The 25,027-nt window shown below is 42.3% G+C and overlaps 1 protein-coding gene across 1 annotated transcript; it reads left to right on the top strand.

Moving 5' to 3' along the window:
- Positions 1 to 3,861: 3,861 nt before the first annotated feature.
- Positions 3,862 to 24,947, top strand: SLC6A4 (solute carrier family 6 member 4). Its single transcript, XM_054646867.2, has 14 exons — positions 3,862 to 4,263; positions 11,097 to 11,698; positions 12,380 to 12,514; positions 13,119 to 13,338; positions 13,735 to 13,873; positions 14,242 to 14,376; positions 16,068 to 16,171; positions 16,862 to 16,989; positions 17,278 to 17,390; positions 18,100 to 18,231; positions 19,224 to 19,323; positions 19,673 to 19,773; positions 21,131 to 21,298; positions 21,966 to 24,947. The coding sequence occupies exons 2-14, from the start codon at positions 11,242 to 11,244 to the stop codon at positions 22,038 to 22,040; spliced, it is 2,007 nt and encodes a 668-aa protein (XP_054502842.1). The 5' UTR covers positions 3,862 to 4,263; positions 11,097 to 11,241; the 3' UTR covers positions 22,041 to 24,947.
- The last annotated feature ends 80 nt before the right edge of the window (positions 24,948 to 25,027 follow it).

The raw sequence follows: 25,027 nt of genomic DNA on the forward strand, positions 1-25,027 counted from the left end.
AGGGTGTGGTGCCTCCATCACAGACCTGGTGCAGAAATGGGTACAGAAATGTCAGAAATGGCACTGGTGGAGCTGATCCTCCTTTGGGCAGGGGGATGGAGCAGATGATTCTCCAGGGACACATTTGGGGTCTCATGCAGAGTCTCCACTTTGTGCTGTCACTTGAGTGAAGGCAAGCAAACAGTTCTTGTACTCCCTGGTGGCTCTGACACGGAGCCAGATCTCTTGGAAAGCTGTGCTATGCACAATATTTTCATTATGACTAATGCATGGGTTGTTTTGGGGGCTTTTTCCTCCTCCAAAAGGTCAGTAATTTTAGTCCTTCAAGATCTTTCTACTTACGACCTTAACACCAGTTCTTCTGTTTCCTCTGTGCTATCTATGAGTATGATATCAGCCAAGGAGAATTAACTTTTTCTCCAGAGTTTAACTGACATTTTTGTTGCTGGTGGTAGCACCGATGAGGATTGAGCTTGATAAACTCAAAACTGATTCCAAGCCAGTTTTTGTTAGTTTCAGTATTTTAAGGTATTGTCCAGCCTGTGCTTATCTCCCCAGTTCTTGCCCAGATATTTCCCTGTACACTTTATACAATAGTACTGTGGTTTTTTTCTTTTCCTTCAAATAAGCACAGAAAATCCACATGGCTGAAACACATTATGGGGAACGAAGCCAATCTGGCAGCAGCACTTGTGCCTTCATGCCCTGTGATTTTGTAAGTTCTTTCCATGGTGGAATTGAGAAGGGGAGGGGGAAATGCAGATGCCAAGGTGAGAGCTGTGGTTTTTTTCTCTGGGGGCAGTTGAGGTTTGTGCTGGTGCCACCAAGTCAAGGATATTCCTCTCCCTGTGGGAGGACAGCCATGGAAACTTTGGTAAGGATTGGTGCCTGCAGGCTCTTTTATCCATCAACACCTTCCAGTTGCCTGGTTTTAACCTGTAGTTTGAAATGTGGGTAAAACCTGTGGGTGGAATGATTCCCATGAACTGATTCCCTGCTGATGTGACTTTCACTGGGTCACTCTGCCCTTTTGTCCTGAGGGAGGGCTCACTGATGAGATCAGCAGCCTTGAGATAAGGCTGGAGGCAGCTGGGTGATGATGGAGCTGCCATGAGGAATTCTCAGGGTCCTGCACAGCACAAGGCACAGCTGGATCCAAGGAGGTGTGTGGGAGAGACTTCACAGCCAGGGACTGTTCCCAATGGATTGTCCCAGCACTTCTCCTGAGGGTGTGCTGGAGGAACAAGCCACTTAACCCCTGTCAGTGCACAGGAGGTGGTTCAGAGATGATAAACAATTAAACTTTCCAAAGGATGGAATGGAAATAATGTGGGAATAAGCCTGGCTTGCTGATTTGTTGTCAGTCAGCAAAGAAAGCTCTGTGAACTGTAAATCCAGACTATGAAAAAGTTAACATACAACTGCTAAAAAGATGCTTTGGTTAGAATAAAATAACAATTAGTGCCCACCGTATTTCAATGCTGATTTCTCCCTTAGTTTATATATATATGTATCCTTTGCAAAGCTTTACCTTTAGATTGCTATGGAACCAGCTGACTTAATAGTTTCCTTTTCCAGTTTGTCAACAAAACCATGCAGTTTTCATGTGAGAATTCAAAGACAGTTCCCCTGACAGGTGGTAAATATTGACAGATAGTACTATGAAAGTCAACTCTCTCAGATTTAATCAAGTGGCAGAAAATAACAACAATTCCTAATGAGGGAACTGAGGAGAGTTTATGTGTAGTGGTGCTTTGTGGGTTCTAGGAATCAGATTTCCCCATTGGAATGTGCTCTTAAAACAGTTGTGGAAATAACAAAACCTCTCCAAAACTCATCCAACTGCCAGATGTGCATCCCAGCAGTGTGGAAAATAGCAGGAAAGGGCAATCAGAATTTCTTTTATCCCAAAGCCAATCATAATATCTTCTAAATGTAGTCTGATTGCTAACTAAGGAAAGATAGGAACAAACAAATATTGCAGGATTTGTTTGGTTTGTGTTATTTGGAAAATTGTTCCAACCCTTTTATTGGCAGTGAATCAGAGCCACTTGCAGAGCCATTGCTGATCTCACAGTACAGTTGGTACTACTTTTATGAGGTCATTTCAGTGATGATTCCCATCCTTGTGCTGGAATCTGCAGCTGCTTTATCTGTGTGTCTTGTGTAAAGTCCATTTTCTTTCTTTTTTTTTTTTCATACTTTCCCTAAATCATCAAAATTTCACCCATCAATGCCCAGATTTCATGAGAGTCTGGATCTGGCTCAGTTACAGCCCCTGAAAGTTTTTCACTTATGAGATAAATAAGGTGTTACAACATTAAGGAGTTTTGCCTGACATCTCCAGTCTGTTATTTCTATTATGTCCCAAAGGCTCCAGGCTGTTTGGCAAGAAATTCAAAACAAAAAAACCCAACACAACAAAACCAAACCCAGTGACTGCTGCAGAAGATAATGAAAAAAACACCTGAACAAAAACGCCTGGGTAAGGCATAAAAGAACCTACTCTAAGCAGAGACTGAGATGGAGAGAAACATCAGACAAAGGTCACAATCCCTCTAAAATTTTTTAAAACCCAAGATACAATTATGTAATGAGCAGAAGGGCTTTCAGTAGAGAGAATTCATTTCTTGCAAGCAGATAGAAAAAGTGAGTGTGGAAAACCCCTTCAATTCTCCCAGCAGTGGTGAGCTGGAAATCTGTATGGAAAGTAAAGGTGCAGATTCCTTGTGCCACCCATCCTCTCAAGAAAGACAAATTCTGCTCTCCAGAGCCTGGGATCTGATCCACAGCTGGATATTTGCACATTGAACTCTGTGCCGTGACCTGCAGAAAGGTTTGGTGGGTGAGGCATGGCAGGATCTGTCCTTGCAATCCGTCTGGAATAGGACAAAACAGAGGGAAGGTCGTGGAGGAATATCAAAGGCAAGGACACGAACTGGGGGGGTTTCCCTGCCTGCAGCCAAGGGAGGTGGTCACCAATCCTGATTATTGTGGAAAGCAGGACACAGGAGGGAAATCCAGCCCAGCAGACCGGAGGTGAGTATTGCTGTTTGCACAAAAAGATCAATGAATTTCTACAGCAAGTGAAGGGAAAAAAGCTCAATTTGACGAAACGGCCTTAAGGCAGTGCCCAGGGCAGTAAATGGGAAACAAAGCTGATTTCAGCGCGTCCCTCGTGTGTGCAGCTGCAGTGCCCGAGCTCTCCTTGAGATGGTGCAGGAGCCTCGCCCTGCCCGGCCGCGGCTCCGGCAGGGACCAGGGACAGCAGAGGAAAGTGCAGATTACAGCTCTTCAGTTTCCAGTTTATTTTCTTTGCAATTGTTTGGAAGAAGTCTCTGAAAACTGGCAACTGCTTACAGCAAAGCTGCTGCTGCTCCAGCAATCAGCTGCTCTTACTTATTGCCCCTATTCTGCTTTTCCACCTTTTTTTTTCCCCCTAAATCTGCCACCTAAACTATGGCATTGACCTGTGATTTATGACCTTTTATAAACAAGTCGTGGAGTGCAGAAATGAAGAAATCCTGGATGAAAAACACTGGAGAAAAAAAGTGTTAGAAGTGGACTGAGGTATTTGAAGTAGCGGTAGGAAGAAAGGAAATTACTTGTTGAGCTTATTGAGGCAGCAAAACACTTGTAAAGAATTCATGCTTCAAGCTTTAAGAACCAAACTAAACCTTATTTCTTTATTAAAATAATGCAGCTATTCAGGATTATTGAAAAGAAATTATTCTTTTCAAGAATTTAAGAGAATTGAAAAGAAATTATTCTTTTCAAGCCCTTTTATTGTGATAATATCCCAGTCCTTCCTATCCCCCTGTAATCTACAGAAATTTCTAATTCACTGACTCCCTCAAAACTTCATTGTGTCCATCCTCATGCCCATGGTGTTATTTATATTTATAACAACACCCAGCAAAGCTGTCCCTTCCCAGGAAAGCTCCCCTTCCTTCTGCCTCTGCCTTCATTGGATCCTGCTCGCCAGAAGAGATCAGAGCAGGCAAATGTAGCCACCCACCTCTAGGAGGAAAACTGAGCTGCAGCCCTGGTGAAACATAAAGTTTATTTGACTAAAGTGACGCAAAAATTCTTAAAGAGCTCTTTGGCAGCAGATTATCTGGCAATCAGACCATGTGAGGGGGACTGGTGTACAAAAAGCTGCCCAGGATGCTGAGGTGGCCACAGGCTGAGGTAAATGTGGCTGAAGGGGACTCGAGCTTGGATCTCTGCGAGGGCAGCACTTCGGACCCACCCCGCACACAGGTACTCGATCATTTTGTGCTTTCACAGCCATGGCTGAGGCACTTTGACACTTTTATGAAATTCAGACAGGCACAGAGACAGCTGCTCCTCAGAGCTGCCCCCCTGCAGCAGCAGCAGCAGCAGACGCTGGAGTTTCATTAACTTTCCCTCCTCGTTGCATTTCAGTTATAAAATCTGAAATACGACTGGCAGGCTAAAATCTGTACTCTGGGTTTTTTGTTTGGTTTTAAATCAGCTTTAAGGTCTTTGACAATTTCTAAAACATTTTTCATCTAACAAAGCTTTGGGGGCAAAAAAAGATACATTGATTTTAGTTTTTGTTTTCCTTGAGTTTTTAAAACTTTTAGTGCCTTTTATTTCTTTCCATGCTCTGCTCTGTCATGTTCAGGCACTTGTCCAGCAGTTATGAATGTTGGGAGTCAAATGCCTGTAGCAGAACATGTTCTGACAATCTAAACTTAAGAGTTTTGGCAGTCCACATAACTGCATTACAGATGTAAAGTTATTTAAAGCTTACAAAAAAGCATTAAACTATAAGGAAAAATGAAGGGAAAGCAGCAGAATCTGAAGGAAAAAGAAGAAAAAATAGGCAATTTAGGCTGTTATTTATTTTGAAAGGGTGAAGTGAGCTTTATTAACTATATTAAGTTATATTTTAAAAGGTAAATGGTTCCAGCACAGTAAATTATTGAACTCAATGGGACAGATTTATTGCAAGTAATAAATCTGAAGTGTATGTCCTATATATATTTATAGTCAATCACGTTTACTGAAACCAACTGGCTTGCTGGGTTAGTTCACTAAGAAATATGGAGTTTAATTAAGGAATGCAATGCAACTGAAAATATAAATAGGCAAGGAAAACATGTTTTGATATGTTAAGAAAGCCTGGGGGAAAAGGGATCAGGCATTTAATGGATTTGGATTCTTGAAAATGTTGTGGCATTTTTTTTCATGTGGGTTGTCAGACATTTACCAGGGAAGGGCTCAAACACTTGGGCTGCATCTTCTGGTGATTTTGATGGTGAATTAACCATAATTTTCTTGGAGAATACTTTGCCTCTCATACAGCAAGTGGCTGTTGTGACCATTTTCTAATTGGACAGGGTGTGATGAATTTCAGATGGTTAAATTAGGAAAAACTACTCCAAAACTAGAATTTAATAACAACACAAAACTATTCCTACACGTGGAAACGTGCTGTGTGTTTAAGTTCTCTCCTGCTTTCCTCCATGGAAATATAAACTGTTGAGTTTTCATTAGTAACAGCCTAAAGAAATATTAATTCTGTGTCTGGATCTCCTTCCTGATGTTCATGTTTAAACTCTTTTCCCAGCCTGTGTGCTTGCAGCTCTGTATATTACAGAACTGACAGAACACAATGAGCCCTGCCTGTGGGATAAATGTTTCATACAGAACTTGAGTAGAACTTGGAGCCTGAATTCAGGGCTGTAATTTGGAGATAGCCATTAACAAATCCCCTTCAGAGAAACATCATCTGTTACCAAGGGATGGTGCTCCATTTATTTAGTATTTAGCTTGCTGTGGTATGACCCTTCCTTCCAGTTCATATAAATAACTGGAGGAAGAATACAAAGGCAATATCATCCCCTCCAAGCTTATCTGTTTCCTTGCACTACACACAGACACTCTCAAACCAAAAAAATGCATTTCCCCTCCTGGCTGTTCTTTAAATGACTGACACCAGTTTGGCAGCATTCCCACTACAGAACAACGCCTGTCTTCTCTATACAATTGTAAAGGTAAAAATCTCTCTTTCCTGATGACTTTTTAATTTCAGACTGAGACAGGGACAAGATTGTGATGTAAAACTCCCAGTGCAGGTTTGTATTTCCCCCGAAGCGCTGCTTTCAGAGGAGCCCTTTTCCCATCCCACCCATGTGCAGCCTTATCTGGGAACACAGGAGTTAACCTCTCCTTGTGCCACTCTTTGGGAAGCAGCCTTTGAGGGCTTTCAGGGCCATTGTCTCACCAGCAGGACTTGCTGAGCTCACTCTGCTTTAGTAGGGACTTGAGGGAGCCCTTGGAGCCCTGCAAATATCCACACAAAGGATATTTTGTCCATTTTGTCACCTGCATGCTCAAAGATTCCTCTTAAAATACTCTCAGGTCGCAGTGCTGTGCCACAGTACACAGCTTTTGTAACATTTAAAATCACTGGCAGTAGGATCAAACCTGTTACAATGCACTGGACCATTAATTTCTGTGGGGTTTGGCCACTCTTTATTTTGATTCTCTTCTACTAGAAAAGAATTTCTAAAATAATCCCCTGAATAAATCATTTTTCAGTTGTGGAGGGATGGTCTAGATATCAGCTTAGATCTGCTTTACACCTAGTGTCCCAATTCTGTGGCTCCCAAGCAGTTTTGATTATCAGGTTTTTAAATCTGAAATACAGAATGTCACACTTCCTAATGAGCTAACAGGAAAGGACATTCTGGGTACTCATTTTTTAAAGGAATCAGTAAAAGTGAACACATTCAACATCAAAAGGCACCAAATTCTTTTTAGCATTACGAACCTAAATATGACTTGTGTATGACACACAGCAGGCAAAATTCACCATAACTGAGAGCAATGCAATTTAATTGGCTGAAATTTTAAATTTTTTAACAAATCCTCACAGTATGGGGACTTCTATTCTGTGACACTTTGATTTAAGGGTTGCTCCTGACCTCTGCAAACTCAGAGGAAAATCATGAAACCTCTCTGGCTCATTTGTGGCTCAGAGGTGAGAACAGGTCCAGGCAAACAGCACAGCCCTCTCCTGCCTGGGGTGAGTGATTCTATCTTGCCATACAAACTTCTTGCTTGATATTTGAGATAAAAGTAATGTCCTTGGACTCTTTCCATTTCTGCACAACTGCCTGGGTGAGCTGCAAGGTGTCAGGTGAGTCAGGCCGCTGTAACTTCAACCATCTCAAATTCTTTGTGATAAATGTGAGATTTAGGTCAGGTTAACAGGAATCATCCCAGGCTTTGATTCTGTTTGCCAACACCCTGGGCTGACTCTTCTTGAGGTTCAAAGCTTCAATTCCCTGCAAGTGCCTGCATGTGAAGGGCTGGAGGGAGGAGGATGGAGGAGCAGGAGAGGGAGGGTGGGACCTGAATTTCCTGTAGCCCAGTGAGTGCTGCTTCCCCGCTCCGTGGAATTGGCACATGAAATAAGAACATCATTGGTGTGAAGTGATATTTGTACAAACCTATACATTTTGCAGCTGTGAGGGTTAAAATGGGAGGCACAGGGGGTGGGTGAGGGCTGGGGACGGCTCTGCAGCCCCACCTCCAATTGCAATTCCTGGTGACTCCAGATTTGCCTCCCTTGCTGATTCTGCTTTTTGCTGCACCTCAGCCCCATCGCTTTGCCCTCCCAGACACATGAAAAGCCAATTCCTCCTTTAAAAAGCGCCGAGAGCAGGAAAATCCCGTTGTTGTGGTGCTGGGAAGAGTTGTTTACTCTGTGGCAGAGCATGAAAGGCGAGGGATTCCCGCACTGCCAGGAGAGGTCACTGCGAGCCTCCAGAAATAAACAGGAGATGCTCCAACACTTAAAACTTGAAACGGGCTCCAGGCCAGGGATGTTCCTCGAGGATTGCTCTGGTACAGGCAAAAGAACTGGATTTGTGCATCAAGGAATATTGCAGGGATTTTACTTCTGCAGTCTTCGAGTTCATCTCCATGAGGGAGAAAAATAAATATAATTTAATTAATGTCTGACTGATGTGACCTGCGTTGGTGGCTGCAGCAACACGTGTGGGAACACATGTCCTCAGTTATCATCACTATAAATGCTTTCAGCAAAGCTGGGAGAGCCGTGCAGGACTCCAGGGTCACTCCTCTTTAGTCACTCTTTGCTCAGGGAGGGTGACATTCCCAGGGCTGGCACCCTCCACGTGCTCCTGGAGGGAGCTGCCCTGCAGAACAACCCCGGCTCGGGGCACCAGGGCCTCCCAGAGGAGCAAAGTCACAAAGTCTGCCAAGCACAGATCAAAGGCAAACGAAAGCACACAGCTCTGTCTTCTTCCCTTTTTTATCACTTTTTACTCCTGCTGCTAATTAGGGCTGATAAGGAGCCAAGGTGCAGTTATGTAACAGCAACCTTTGTGACAGCTCAGATTGAAAGCAGGTAATAAACTTATTTCTGAGCTCACTGCTGTCATCATTCATTCACCTGAACTGGGGATCTGAGCAGAGAAGTGATGGAGGCTGAGGTGGGCAGAATCCTTCACTATTGGGGTCATTTTCTCCTGGATATCTTCCCTGGTGTCTGAGCATATTTCCCACCCCAAGAGCTCTCTCTGCAGCTCTTTACACTCTTTGTAGTGCTCACAGTGCCTTCAATTATTTTTTTCCTTGATTTGTAGCAAAGCAAAGAAGAATGTACACTCTCCCACAATTTTTTATGGTGTAATGAAATAATCTGAAACTGTTCTGCTTGTATGTGCCAACTATGCCCCTGTGAATTCCACTCTGTAGCCGTGGACTCCATCACTCCAGAGATTTCCCAGGACAGCTGACAAGCTGTAATTCCTTTTTCAGAAAGAAATAGTTCTGATCTCAGCTGGAGCCCCTGAAAATTCACAAGTAATTTTGCATATTTGAGTCTCAAACTATTGAAAATTCAACCAAAGTATTTCAAATAATGTGATTTTTTTTTCCTGTGGTGTGCAGGAGAAGGAGTTTAGGTCTGGATGGACAACAATCCTGGCTGACACAAATCTTGGATATCAACACTATAGTCCTTGACCACCCCTTAGTAAAGAAAGCATTAAAAATGTGCAGAAATAAAGAGTTTTACAAACATAGTGAGAGTTTAAGCCTCAGGTATGAAAAAATCAGTCCCATGAGATAATGCAGTTAAATCAACATCCTTTACTGTGTTCCCATTTATGGGTGAGGTGTAAAGTCCAGAAGGGCTCAGGTTACTTTTCCATATTTCCATCTGGTATTTACCATGCTCTATACAAGGGGAGGATTGGCTGTGGCCTTCCCTTGGATTTCTCTGTGGCCACCAGGGCTGTTTCCATCTCCTGAATCTCTTTTGGGACATTTGGAAGGTTTTGGACTCCAGAGGCATTCAGGTTTTATAGTCCTGCAGGTAAAAGAGAACCTCCTGTTCTTTGCCCTGGTGTTTTTCTCTGGAACTTGAAAATGTTTCAATCTTTGTGGATGGTTAATTAACAGCAGCAAAGCACTTGCTCTTGTAAGAATTCACATTAATGATGCACTGCTTGCTGTACGACAAAAAGAGAGACTATTTGGGTAGAGACAAAATGTAAACCTGAAGAACCAAATATTTCTGAAAGTTATAAGCAATATTTTCAAGTGAATTTTATCTCAAAACCATCCTACTGTTTGCTCTGCAGCTCAATAACTTTCCTTCTCTTTCTGCTTGCACTGAGAAATGTTTAGAAAAGGTTTAGCAAACTGTCTTTGCAAAAGATGGAAAGCTGGGGAAAACTTGAGTTTTAATAGCTCTGGTAATCAGCAAATTCTAGAAATAAGCAAGTGATATCCCTTCTCTGCTTTAGTTTTTTCCTGCAGTTTTAAGTGAAATAAAGCTTATTTTTCTGCTAGGATGTGACAATGACATTTACTACCGTGATGAAATGTTTTGAAAGTGAAAAATTAGATGTAATAATTTAATCTTGGCACGGTGTAGCTTGTGTGACTCTTTGCTAGCAATAAAGCAGGGTTACTGCCCTGGAGCATTTACAGCACAGGGGATCAGCTCCTGTTCCAAGGTTTTCTTGGGTAAAGGCAGCTGGGTGTTTACCTGAACAAATCAGCAGAAAACAAAACATGACCTGCCCCCAGAATCACAACTCCTTCTCTGTTATCTTTGTTCTGCAGGAAAAGTTAATTGTGTTATACTTTATTTCAGGATGGTTTATTTCCCTTGGATTCTGTTTTTAGCACACCAGAAGAGGGCAGAGAAGCCAGGGATCCTCCCAGTGCCGGGGTTTTTTTGCTGGCAGTGGGCAGGAGCACAGGAGCAGTGCCCCCCACCTTTCCCAGGGCTGGGACCACAGTGTCAGCAGATCCAAACTGAATGAAAGATGCTTTTATTTGCCCAGGGAGTCAGATAAAATCAGGGACAAGTTTTGTCCTTTAGGCTCACAGGTTAGTTCTTAATGAGAAGAATCAAATTGAAGTTTATGACTTCTTTTTTTTTCTTATTGGTGTTGACTGAGCCTCAAAAGTTAGTTGATGCAAAACCACTGAGATTTAAATACTTTTCTAAAGTTTCATTTAAGCCTTCCACATCTGCTGCTAAACAAAGCAGACACTGGGATTTCTCAAGAAAGGTGGTTATGAAATGTAATTTTTATATCCATAGTTATCTCATATTTGTTTAATGAATTCTTTTCCCTTCATGCCGGGTGAATCTAGAAATTGCCATGAGATGAGTGGATGAGTTGCAGGATGAACTTAGGAAAATGACAATACAAGTCCCACTAAGCTCTGCCCTCAGTTTGCAAAGTGGGAGTCCAGCAGTGTTCAGAGGAGAAGGTGATACCAGAAGACAGCAGGACTGTGACTGGGTGTGAGGTGTCCAGCAATGCACAAAGTCCAGGAGATCCTCCTGAGAGGGTGTGATCCAGGTACACCAGGTTCTGCTGTCAAAGAGGATGATTTCTTCCTGCCTTTCTCTGGAGAAAATCCCAGATTATCTCCTCTGTGATCCACACTGCATGCTGTAATGGTTAATTACCTCTGTATTTCAATCACAGAATCTGCTGGCTGTAACTTGAAAATTACCAGCACCAGTGAAGCTTGTAATGGACTTTCAACTCTTTCTCATTTCTTAGATGGTGCTCGTGCCTTCAGTCTGATGGATTTAAGCATGGAAGAGGAATTCTAAAAGTGCTGGGAATAAAAGTGTGGGAAGACAAACCCCAAAGGAACCCTGTGGTGCTGCCTGTCTGGAACTGACCAGAACAAATCTCAGCAAAAATGGAAAAAAAGACCACAAGCAATGAGACAGAGCCCCTGACTTCCAAGAAAGACGCCTCAGACTGTAGCAAAGGAGAAGATTGTAAAGAGAACAGACTTGTGGTCAGGAACCCTAAATCTGCCCTGCGGCTGGTGGAGGATGGCAACAAAGTCCACCCGAGCCAGGGGGATAAAGGGGAGGCAGCTCAGATCTCCAATGGTTATTCAGGGGTTCAGAGCTCAGCTCCCTGCAATGGAGAGGTGGAGGATGCCCAGGGCACGGCCCCAGCAGCCACCACCACCACCACCACCACCACGTCCACCACCTGCGGGGCCGAGGCTCAGCAGCAGCTGATGGAGCTGGAGGACAGGGAGACCTGGAGTAAAAAAATTGACTTTCTCCTCTCTGTCATTGGATACGCAGTGGATCTGGGAAATGTCTGGAGATTTCCTTATATCTGCTATCAGAATGGAGGAGGTCAGTGTCCACTCATGTTCATTGCTCCTTAGTGCTGAATTTCTTGGTTTATAAATGGATGATTTAGTGGCTTTTAAAATATCGTGTGTAACAAATGATCGAGGGGAAATTATTCACTGAAAAACCTAAATATTGGGATAGGATAATCACAGAAAAGCTGTTTAGCACAGCACAACCAGAAGCTGGGAACCAGGTAGGTGCAGACCCACACTCCAACACCTCAATCCCTTTCCCAAGGAGCATTTTAAAATCTGATAAACCAACATGTCTAAACCAACTCATGGGGAAGGCTGGGTCTTTGACTCACTGACATAAGAGACAAAATACAAATCTAAAATCTAATCAAGGAGATCTCAGAAAGGACTTTCATCTCTCTGATGTAACAAAGGTATTTTATTGGAGAAATTAATAATTTTATCTATAGGCCATCTCACTGCTGTGAGAGTCATGGTGAATCCTGTGTTGCAGAAATGTGAGAAGCTTGGGCTGGGTGTTGCTTCTTGTTCACACTGCTGAGGAGCTACTCTTATGAGAAATCCCACAGTAATTCAGTGGTGTGCTGGCTAGGGAGGGGATATGCATTTTCCCTGTGAGATAAAAGGAGTTCCTGTTTATGGAGTGCTGGTAATATTGGAGGAGAAGTCTGTGAAGAGTTACAATCATCTGCTTTCTCTCTTGCAGGAGCATTCCTCATTCCTTACACAATCATGGCCCTCTTTGGAGGGATTCCTCTCTTCTATATGGAATTAGCACTAGGACAGTACCACAGGAATGGCTGTATTTCCATTTGGAGAAAAATTTGTCCTATATTCAAAGGTAATAAAGGGAAATTGAACTTTCTGAATAACTGGAAAATCTTCCTATAAAGGTGGCATTTCGGGGAGGGGGGGAAGAAAATCTCATAAAGCCAAGTAAGACTTGTTCTACACAAGATTTTGGCTTTACAAAGAAAGCTTTCCTAAAACTCCAGGTAAACCTGCACATGTGTGTGTACTCTTGGATACACATACATTTTGCAACTCAAATTGATTAGAGAGAGGCTGACCAAGCCTAAAATTATAAAGAATAAAAGGAACTGTTCTATATCCTCACTTACTTTGGTTCCCAGTGCTGAAGCTCTGATCCTGTCTTTTTATTTACTGAGACTACAAGATGCCTATTTCTAAATTGTAGAAATTTAGGAACAAATAGAAAATACCTCTTTATAAGAATGTTCTGTCTTGATTAAGGATGCTTTCCTGGAATCAGAGTATTTCTGAAATCACAAGAAATGCCAGTGTTGTAAACACTTGGGAGGGTGTGTGTTCCTCCTGCAGAGCTGCCTTAGACAAACAGTTGTTGATGTGATAACCAATTCCTTTTCTCTTTTTTTTGCCTAAAACTTAGACTGACTGAATGCAATTATTTCCTGTCTCTCCAGGAATTGGCTTTGCCATCTGTATCATAGATCTTTACGTAGCCTCCTACTACAACACCATCATGGCTTGGGCTTTTTACTACCTCATCTCCTCCTTCACGGCGGAGCTGCCCTGGACCAGCTGCACAAACCCCTGGAACACAGGAAACTGCACCAACTACTTCAGCAAGGACAATGTCAGCTGGTCCCTGCACTCCATCTCTCCTGCAGAAGAATTTTATACGTAAGTGCATGTAAGTGAGGATGGTGGTGGTAGCCAGACTGCTGGAACACCAGCAGGGTTTTCCTCAGAGGGCAACAGGGCTGATTGGTGATGGCAGCCTCTTCAAATCACTGGATTTTTGTGGGGGGTGTAAGCTTAGGGTGCATGGGGTGTGCTCTGTCTTTTAGGAGTTTCCCAGTTGCTGTCTGCTGTCACTTATCATCACTGCTGTGCTGTTAATATCAAACTTTTAAGTAAAATAAAATGAATCCGAAATGTCATGACTTTGAAGGCTGCTTATCAAGAACTCAAGATTCCTTGTAATGCTCAGCCCACAGTGTGGGACTGTTAAATGCACATTTAATGTAAGCATTTGTTTAAAAAGTATCTCTGCTGTGTTTTTCTTTGCTCTTGCAGCCGCCAGGTTCTGCAGGTGCACAGGTCCAATGGGCTGGAGGACCTGGGGGGCATTAGTTGGCAGCTGACCCTCTGCCTGCTGCTCATCTTCACCATTGTGTACTTCAGCATCTGGAAAGGGGTCAAAACATCTGGCAAGGTGAATGCAAAAGCTCGACACAGCAGCTTGTCTACAGGCAGTTCTACCTGAGCCAATTAATTGTCAGGGGATCAGCTCAGGTTGTTTTCATGACAGGGATTATGGGCAGATGTATTTGGGGAGTACTTGCTGTACAGTGACTGCTACTCTAAGCAATGAAGAAGAAAAATAAGTGACCCCACTGTTCTCTGGGCAGGACCAACCCTGCCAGGGAAGGGTTCAGATGTGCAAATGCCTCTTTACAGACCTGCAGAGAAGCTCACATGAATATGCTATAAATGCTTAGACATATAATGTGATTAACTAATTTTTATTATCCCTGCTAACTTTCTCCCCATGGCAAATGCTCTCACCATGTTCCCCCACAGGTGGTTTGGGTGACTGCCACATTCCCTTACATCATCCTCTTCATCCTGCTCGTGAGAGGTGCAACTTTGCCTGGGGCTTGGAGAGGTGTCCTCTACTACCTGAAACCTGACTGGCAGAAACTCCTGGCCACTGAGGTAAAGAACTTTATAAAAGGGAGATTTGCTTTCAGCCTATCTGTGTGTGTATCACCACAGATGCATAGAGCATGACTGAACAGATGTCTTAGCATGGACTTAAAAGCCTGAGCCCATGCTCTTTCCATAATTATAAAGAATTTTAAAGACTAGAGTCCTCCCTCAATTTAGGTTGAACTACAGGCAGAGCTCCCATACAGAATGAGTGATCTGATTAGAAGAAAACAAGTGACCAAACACTTTTTCACCAGGAAAATGGTGACCAGGCTGACATTGAGTGAGAAGCTGTGAGTGCTCCTACACTGCAACAAAATCCTTCCCCTCTGAGAGTCACACTGAGAAAAGTGAACTTTTTAAACCCTAGCAAGTGGTGGAGCTACAGTTTTTTGGCTTAAGGAGATGAGTACAGCCCTAGAGTCCACAGCTGCCCCTATTTAAATAGTGCAGGCTACTGGAGCAGAAACTTCTGTCTCCATCCTGTAACAAGCTTTGGCAGATGAGCCCATGGACACCAACTAAACCCTGACCCAGTAGCTCATGTAAGTGCCTGTGGAGGAGGAATAAATCAGTCAGGCCTGCATACACCACCAAAATCTGACAGGAAAGCAGGAATGAGGACAAACTGAGCTAGCCAACAAACCCCAGGCCCTCCAGTGTCTGATCCAGCCTTGAACTCTGTGGATGACAAGCAATCCATCAGGCTCAAGGCTGCGCTCACTCCACTCACTGCCTGTGAAAGTGTCTGGTGAGGAGGGTGATGGAAAAACCCCAATGCAATAAATGCTACAAACACAAAGATTAAAAATTTCCAATGTTTGCAAGTCTGCTGCTGCCCAGCTGATATAGAGAGTTTTGAATGAAGAGGAAATGAAAAGACACCAGTCTCTGATAAAGCAGCATCTCCAATAAGGAACCACATCTTCTGAAAAAGCAATAAAGGGCATTGATATTGTATTGGATGTATCTGGAGTGAGGACAGCAGATTGCAATCTGTGTGCTGGGTGATGACAGAGCTCTGTCTGGGTGATACAGGATGGCCTCACATGATGGGAGAGAATATTAGAAATGAGTTGTAATGAACTCCATGTTTCAATCAAAAGAGAATAAATGAATGAGGACTTTCACCTTCAGAAAGAGAGCTGATATTGTACTTTAGAACATTACTCATTAGGGCTGTGGCCAGTTTTCAAGTACAACAAGCTTTTCATAACAAGATCATCACACTTGCATCTGTCACAGCTACAACAAAGCTGAATTGAGCCCCAAGAACCAGAACTGCATCCACACAGTCAAATGGATTTCCATAAATCCATGGAAAGTCTACATGGGCTGGAGGACACATTGCCAAGCCCTGGGCTATTCCACAGCACACAGAGTTTGGTGGAAGATTTGGAAGACTTCAAAATCATGGGTATAAAGTTCTCTATACACTGTAAAACTTGTGTTAAATTGATTACAGGCAATTGAGTGAATTAGTCTAAGATGCTGGCAGAAGTGCAATAGCCACAAGAGCTCTACAACAAACATTCATATTTCAACAGCTCTCTCAACAGAATGTCTGTGAGACCAGGACTAGGACATAGGCAGACCAGTGAAACACCCTTTTGTAGACCTAAGTGATATTCTAAATATACCAAACTCATTCAATCTGTTTCATGGCATTTTTTTCTTTGGCCTTCAATATTTTTCAGGTTTGGGTGGATGCAGCAGCTCAGATTTTTTTCTCCCTGGGACCAGGGTTTGGGGTCCTGTTGGCTTATTCCAGCTACAACAAATTCCACAACAACTGCTACCAGTGAGTTCTACCTTATTCTATAAGTAAAATCGAGTAAAAAAAATATAACTGTGGGTATTTATGAAAAAGAAACAGGGTGTTGGCGAAAGCCACTAAATTGTCAGACCTGTGTACATAGAAATCAGAAGTAACAGAGAACCTGCAATCTCAAGCATTTCTCCTCTGTTGCCTACCTTAAAGTAAGATAATTTTTACTAATTTTACAGCAAGAGGTCTAAAATGTAGAAACCTGCCACAACAAAATGGACTAAACCCCTGCCAAACCATCACATTGTAGTTATTTAATCTCAGTAGTCAGTTAAAAAATAACTTCATAGTCTCAAGCAGACAGGCAATTTATGTTTTTTCCTTGTTACCTGAAAAAAAATCTATTTCTAACTTCTAAAATAAAATTCTTGATTCTTTAATATTCACGCAGTAATTTCTAGTCTTTTAAAACAGCAGGATAGAGCCAGCATTCAATCCAGTGGCAGACTGATGTTACAGCACCTGTATGGATTTGAGAAGAAAAAGTAGTCATGGGTTGTTGGGTTTTTTTCCTCTTTCTTTCAAATCTGCTGCTCGTTTTTTCCTTGTATTCCCCTAGTTTTTCCAGGAGTTTGTCTAGATTGTAAACCAAGAAGTTGTAAACCCCTTCTAGCAGGTGCAGAGGAGTCAGGTCCCTGATGAGAGTTAGGTCTTCTGTTGCAGAGATGCTCTGGTCACCAGCACCGTGAACTGCCTGACCAGCTTTGTGTCTGGGTTTGTCATCTTCACCGTGCTGGGGTACATGGCTGAGATGAGGAATGAAGATGTCTCAGAGGTTGCCAAAGACACAGGTAGGTTAATGTTTCATACACATCTCCAACTGCTTCTCAGATAGAATATATTTGTATATGTACTTCTAGATCGAGAGCAGCCCAAGTGATGAGAAATATTTAATATATTATTCAGGATGCTGACTTTATTGGGCACTGTTACAGCTAAAAAAATTAACCTATAAATACCACATATAAAAGCCAGATTTCAGATCTGCAGTTTCACAGACCTGGCAAAGCAGCCTGGGGGGAGAAGTTTTCCCCTGGGAGACACCATGTCCTAACAGTGATCCCATCTCTCTGCTCCAGGACCCAGCCTGCTCTTCATCACCTACGCAGAAGCCATTGCAAACATGCCAGCTTCCACCTTCTTTGCCATCATCTTCTTCCTCATGCTGCTCACGCTGGGCTTGGACAGCACGGTGAGCAGCCAGCAGGGGACACAGCCTGGCCCCTTCAGGCACCACAGAAACAGAATTACAAACACTGCACTGAGGGGTTTGCAGCAGGACTGGCAGTGCCAGCTGCCTTCTGTAAGACAGCAACTGTTACTCCAGTTTTTATCTGAATAGGTTTGAACATAATCAATTAATTGTCACTGTCATGCTGTGACAATTAACAAGACCCTGAAATGCAAGCAAAGCACTTTGATTTATACACTCCTGGTTGAATGCAGCCTCCCAGGCTCCTTTCTTCCTTGTAAACTTACAAAGCAATTATGAAAATCTGGAATTTTTTCACATAATTTGGATTTAAAAGGTGGGAATTGGAGATACACTAAAAAATTGTCATGTGAGTCTGGTTTTACAGGTGGAGAATCAGCTTCTTCCAGCAGGGCTGAACTCAGCTGATTTCAGTCTTGGTCCTACTGAACCACCTCTCATTTCTGCACATCCTGCTGCCTGCAGCACAGGACTGCCTTTGGATGACAGAGCATTCCCACAGACACCTGAACACTAAATCCCCACCCTAAAGAGTTGTAAAAAGCTAGGAGGAAAGACTTGTCTAAAAACCCCACACCAACTCTAGAGCACAACAAAGCACCAATGTTTCAATGCTCCTTTAAGCACTCAGACTTTTGAGCAGGTAACACTGCCCTCTATTTTCCAGTGATTTTTCCATGCTTTTCAGTTTGCAGGACTAGAGGGAGTGATTACTGGAGTCCTGGATGAATTCCCACATGTCTGGGGCAAACGCAGGGAATTGTTTGTCCTTGGTCTGACCATCGTTTGCTTTTTGGGGTCGCTGGCAACCCTGACATTTGTGAGTATTTCACCCACCCTCAGCCTCCCTCACTGGCAGCTTCCTGCCAATGACACCTTGGAGAGGGCAGTAATCTTTTTTGAAGAGAGTTTCAAGAAATCAGATTGATCCTCCAGGCTGTTTTCTCTATGCATTAGAAATCCATTACTTGGAATAAATGTGAATTGTATTTCACTAGGAAATATGTTGCAAAATGATCCTACTGCAACTCATTATGTGCTACACATCATAAATGGTGCTGCTCGTCAGTCAGCAGACAACCAGCCACATTTTTATGTGGTTTATTTCCTATTCCCTAAAGCTCTGTGTTTAAAAAATAACATGAACGGTTCTTCACAATGTGTAAAATGTATTTTGAATGGAAAAAAAAAAAATCTAGTAATGAATTTCCTGGATCTTCCTCACTGTGTCAAGGCAGAAATCACCATTAGTCACATCCAATTGTTCCCATGGGGCTTGTGGATTTCATTCCCACAACAAGCAATTTTTGAATAATGAGTGTAATGACCACAAGGGAAATAGAAAGAAATACTTGGCTTTCCTGTCATGTTTCACTCCACTTGCTCATTTATGTGTAACTTCCTTCTTATGTGAAGTGTTTGCTGTACAAGGATGCTGAGTTCCTCTGCAAGAAGTCTCCTCCTTCGTGGTTCTAGATCCCAAATGGAAAGAAAGCAAAGCAACACTTTATTTATTTGCTGTTCAGTGGCTATGATCCCTGGTGGAGTAAGAAGAGGGCATGCACAAAGCCATCCTGTAAAATCCCCTTTTTTCACTAAAATCCATCCACAAGTACCAGCAGATTTTAGCTTCTCTTCATGGCAGCCCCCAGGTGAGGGGTGGCCACAGAGGGTGAGCAGCTCACCAGGGCTTCCCTGGCAGGAACAGCCACAAAGTGACAGAACTGGGTGAATTCCCCACTTGTGAACGTTCTGCTCCAGCAGCAGCAGGGCAGCCTCCTGGGCACACTGACAGCTTGATCTCTTTTCCAGGGAGGAGCATATGTGGTGAAGCTGTTTGAGGAATATGCCACGGGTCCAGCTGTCCTGACCGTCGTGTTCCTGGAGGCAGTGGCTGTGTCCTGGTTCTATGGTACCTCCAAACACCCCAACCCAAACTCCCGAGCTCCTGCAGCTCAGCACTGCCTCAGTTTCTGCAGACAACATCACCCATGTCTCCAGAAACAGTTTACAAAAGCTTTTTACAGACTCACTGATAACTAAAGCAGTGAGAATTAGTGTTAATTGCTCTCTGACAGCTAAAAGTAACAGGAGGTATAATTCAGAATAATTAAGGATTTAGTAAAATTAAGAGTTATAGGAACAAAATACTCTTCTGGGATAGATTCTGAATTTACTTGCTGGGCATAAAAAAGTGTTGAGAGTCTATTTAAGAAAATCTTAGATCTGCTGTCATCCCTCTCCTCCCATTGTGTCCACAGGCATCACCCAGTTTTGCAACGATGTGAAAGAAATGCTGGGCTCTGCCCCAGGCTGGTACTGGCGAGTTTGCTGGGTTGCAATTAGTCCACTTTTCCTTCTGGTGAGTTTTCTTTAGAGCTTTTTCTTTCCAGCACCATGAAAATCACCCCTGAACAATGCAGCTCATTCTAAAAGCTTAATTCCAGAATTCTCTCATGAAGTTCTTTAGTAACAATTTTTGTTAAACAAAAAAGGCTCAATTAGTAAAAAACCCAATACAATGCTGTAAGGTCTTGTTACCAAATCACAGTTTTAAGGATTTTTGTAGTTGAATTAGCTGAATAAGTCTGGACTCTGAATAACTCCCCCCACTGCCCTCTGCTAAACAAATTTACTTTGTTTTGTTGCCTTATGTTTACCTCAGCAAATAAAAGCTGTAGCAATAAAAGCTGATGAAACATACTGTCAGAGGAGGAAAACCAAGATAAGTAAATACACTGTCTCAGCAACTGCTGATGGACAACTTTAGAATATTCCACTTTAAATTTCCAGCAGTTAATTGCAACCCTTATAAATCTATAATTCAGAATTGGAAATACTGTCCCAGTGTTTGGCTTGGCAGTGTTATTAATAACATTTGAACATAAAGTGTTCATTTCCTGATTCAAAATTAGTCCATGCTATCTTTTATTCTGACTGGCCTTAGTGGGAGCAGTGCAGGTCAAGATGGAGTTTATGAAGCACAGAACATAGATTTAAGACCTACAGAGTGAATTCAAAACACTTGTAATGATCAAGGCATAATTAAAAGACCTTGATTTTATTACACCTAGAAAGAGAAATCTACAAATTAAAATGTCACCACAGTAATTTTTATATTTCTTTGTAATCCTAAGCCAGCAAAATATAGAGGCACAGAGCTCTGAGGATGTGGTTACCAGGCAGAGCTATTTGTATTCCCTGTGGAAACCCACCTAAAATAAGGAAAGCTCAGGATGTAGGAAGTCATTTCTGTGTGGAAGTTTTGCTGGTAAATCCCGAGCTTCTGATGATACTCTGGAAAAAAAAATAGTCAGAGATCCTTCCTGGGACAGTCACAAATATTTTTCCTGGAGTATTCAACTAAAAGTATTTGTTGTTTCCTAAGAAATTTTTCAGTCATGAATTATATGCTCAGGAAGATGATCCAACAGCAGTAACTGAGCTTTTTTCCTTTTCCTGTTCTGACAGAGAGCACTGTAGAGTGGACAGCATCTGCTTTGGGAAGGATCCTCTTGGTGTTTGTTTCATGATTTGTTGTTGATTTGTTTTAAATATACACTCATGTAATTTAGGATTCTTTTTCAGTGTCAACATATTTTTAATCTTGAGTCCTACTCATTTTCTCTTTATTCCAGTGCTGCACTGGAACACAGAAGTCCCCAAAGTGCATGCCATGAAAATCCATATATTCACACTTTCCCCTTTTTCTCTTTCAGTTCGTCACCTGCAGCTTTCTGTCCAGCCCTCCTGAGCTGAGGCTTTTTGATTATGATTATCCCTACTGGACCACAGTTGTGGGGTACTGCATAGGAACCTCCTCCATCATCTTCATTCCCATCTACATGATCTATCGCTTGGTCATCACCCCAGGGACACTCAAGGAGGTATCCCTGATGCTCTCTTGCTTCTCTTTGACTGTTAGGAAGGAGGTGATTCCTAAAAATATCATGACTGGCTGTTCTGTTCCTGAATTCTCAGAAATCGCCCCAGTTCTTACTGAGGCTGCTGAAAATTTCTTATAAAATGTTACATCAAGTAATTTTTTAAGCTCTGATGAACTGGAGAGTCTTCCTAAAATTCACCCCAGAGACACTCAGAATCCCCCAGTGAAGCAAATGAGGCAGTGAAAGGCTGGTTTCCTGGTGTGTATCTGTAAGAAAAGCTTGTTTTTCTCTCACACATTTAGTAAAATTTCTCTGCCATAAATCTGTAATGACAATACCGAGATTTCTTCTAAGTTTAAATAAATACCAGTTCATAAAGAATAAATTTAGTTGGCTCAGGGTATCCAAGTAAACCACAAAGTCCTAAAGCATTAATAAGACATCTGCCAAGCTTTGATTCCACTTATGTTACAAATAATTTTAAAAATCCTGCTGTGTACTTCTATAGCACTTTCCATCCTCATAGTGCTAACAGAGGCCTGCAACACTCTTAAGTGGCTCAAGAGGTGTAACTCAAAGTCATATTTTATTATTAATCTCTTTCTAAATGGCTGACATGATTTGTATTGCCTCTAAAATCAATCCATTTCTGATTTCTTTCCCTCAGCGTATTCTGAAAAGCATTACTCCAGAAACAGCCACAGAAATTCCCTTTGGAGACATCCGCATGAACGCAGTATAAGCTGACCTGGGTCTGGGGGAGGAAGAGGAGCACAAAATGTCACTTTCCCCCCTCTCCCACCCAAGGAACCTCCTTTCCAGCTGAGACAACAAACAGAGTTTTCCAGGGAGGCTGCACCACTGGCACCATTGGGAAAGGTGATGCCTCCAGCACATTGATCCAAGCAATTCAAGGACATCCACTGAACTGAGCACTCACTGAGGAACACGAGGGAACACCCCTGCTCCGGGAGTGGCACCGAGTGCCTGCAGCAGCCCCTCCAGGACGAGCAAGGCACGGCAGGATTAGGTGTAGACCCCCTGTGTGTGGCAGTGCTCCTGTAGCTCCTCCCTCCGTGTGATCGTTCGTACCGGGCAATGTCGTATTCGCTTCTAAGGTTCTCTACTTGCTTCAACTACGTGGGAAAATGCACAAATATTTCTGATAGCCATACATTACTCGAGTAACGCAGGGGTTTATACACTAGGAAAACAAAAAGAGGAAGCTCCCTAGGTTTGTGGTGGAGTAGACAGAGGGAGAGGAAAAATGCTGAGCAGCACAGCTCTGCACACATCAGCACACACAGCTGGTAGCACCGGCCTCACGTTCATTTCCTCTGGTTTGTAGGTGGTAACAATTTCTACTGTTTCTTGCATAAAAAAAAATTACAAAAATAATTTTTTGTGATGTTTGAGGCTTCACTATCCTTTAGACCCAATCAAGCCACAAAAACTCATCATGAGTTACTTGACAAGCCACTTAAGCTGCCAGCACTTACTGTACTGTTTCCATAACCAATCATTGTGCTGGCAGAGCTACAGAAACTAAAGACCAACAATGAATCTTTTTGAGTTCTGATGCCAAAACGTACAATCTTAAAGATCACTTTCTCTGCTTCACTTCCCTTTTTTTTTTTTTCAGTTAATTTCACACCTAAAATTTGCTGGAGCCAGCCTGTGGGGTTTTCCTCCTCTTTCCTAGTACAGAAGTAACATTTAGAATAATCCTTTTGGCTGGCTGACAAAAGTACATTTACAACTATCCAAACCTACTCTAAAGGTTTAGTAGCTCATATTCTGATGTGACTGCATTGGGTTTTCAAGCTGAAGAAGAAAAAGAGAGGAATTTTTTTTTTTTTCTTAGCAAGAAGCTGAGTAGAGTTCAGCAGGATTGATTCTCATCAGAACACTTTATATTAAATTTCAAGGCACTGACACACAAATTACCCCCATGTCCATACAAAGCTCTTTACATGACAGGCACACAGGTGCTCCCCAAGTGCAGCTGCCCTGGCCCCTGCAGGACATGAGTTGTGCTGCAGTGGGAGTGCAGGCAAACCCAGGAGGGCATTGTTCCTGTACAAACTTGCATTGTATTTTTACTCTGGCACACAGATTATGATGAAAGTAAAATAAAATAGAGGATAAAAGTCTCTTTTGTATCCCTTATAAAGTTGCCAAGGTTCCCTGTGCAGCCAGAGCAGGGGCATTAAGGAACCTGTGGGAGCTGACCTGGGCATGAAGCACTTGCCAGGTGAGAGGGAAGCAGAAATGCTGTGTTTGCCTTCTGGAAACATTTCCATCACCTCTGCCAAAGCTTTCCCCCCTCTGTGTACCTGGAGAAGGGCCTCTTCCACTTCCTCTTCCACTCTGGATAAGGAGTTTTGAGTTCATCTAAGTCTCAATCCCAACCTCCAATGAGGAAATAACTGAAGAGGGACAAGGACTGTTCTTTCAGAACTAGACTCCTGAACTATTTTTAAAAAGGGAATATGCTCTTTAATTGCCACTAGGAAAACAATAAATCTGTCTTCCTGGACAGTTACTCATGTGAAAGTTTTGTAGCTTATGCCTCAAGTGTATTTGAAACCCACTTCCAAAAGTTAAATTTTCTGAGTTCATTAACTGAAAAAACACACATGAAATGTAAATGTAAGGTGAATGAGGTATTTGCACATATCCAACAGCAAAGTGTGGGAAATAAAGGAGAAAACCCTACCCTGTTTCTTTCCTCTTCAGACAGAGTGCAGCTAACAAAAAACTTAGTAACTTTAAGACACAGGATAGACACTGGCTCTCTGGGAGGTTTCAGAGAGATTTCCCAAGAAATGTCACATTTTCCAGTGAATTAAGTCAGCCAGGAAGCCCTGACAGTAACACAAGCCCTGCAGCAGCTGAAATGTGAGACCAATGTGCTCTGAGTCCTGAGATACTGAGAGAGGATGAAAACTCTTAGAACTATTTGAAGATACAAAAAGCAATGTAGATTGAAAAGGCTTTTCTCTTTCTGAATAATACAAAGATAAAATACATCCATGTTTTCATTCTATAAATGCTGAACTTGAAAGGCAGTTTAGTCCTCATTACTTTTTTGTTACATGGTGTACTGGTTCAATATCTTGGCAAGTTATGGTAAGTTCCTTTTTTAGTATTTCTATTTAGCTGAGTGGTTGAAATATTGAGAAATTGATTTATTTATACAATTCTTTTTTTTTAACATACCCACCTGAAAACATGTAAAGCAACCAATATTTATCAGGTAGCTCAGCAAGTAGCCATACCTTAAACACTGGTTTTGTACAAAAACTACTTAAATCTGCACTGCAGTTGCAAAGTGTTTTGAGGCAAAAAAATTCCTTCTCTTCAGCTCACTTTCCACCCATCTAGCACAAGTATATCCTACCCTCTGTTCTGAACAGTGAAAAGAAAGTCATGAAACTGGTAAATTAGGACCATCTTTGCCTTTTAAAGAGAATTAAACTGGAGTTTTAGCTGTACAGAACTAAGTATTCCCTCCAACTTGTACATGATGCACCTGTATTAATTTATGCAGCTGTTTAGTTACAAGTGTTGCAAGCTGATTGTAAGTCATCAGTATGTGCCTTGTACTGTAAACTGTTACTGTAATAAATTTAATATTCATAAACCATCTGCAGACGTCTCTTGTGCCTCTCTCTTCTGGGAAGAGCAAAGATAAAAATCTCAATTCTCAGTAACAGCAGAATATCT

This window comes from Agelaius phoeniceus, chromosome 20, assembly GCF_051311805.1.
Source record: "Agelaius phoeniceus isolate bAgePho1 chromosome 20, bAgePho1.hap1, whole genome shotgun sequence".
Taxonomy (NCBI): domain Eukaryota; kingdom Metazoa; phylum Chordata; class Aves; order Passeriformes; family Icteridae; genus Agelaius; species Agelaius phoeniceus.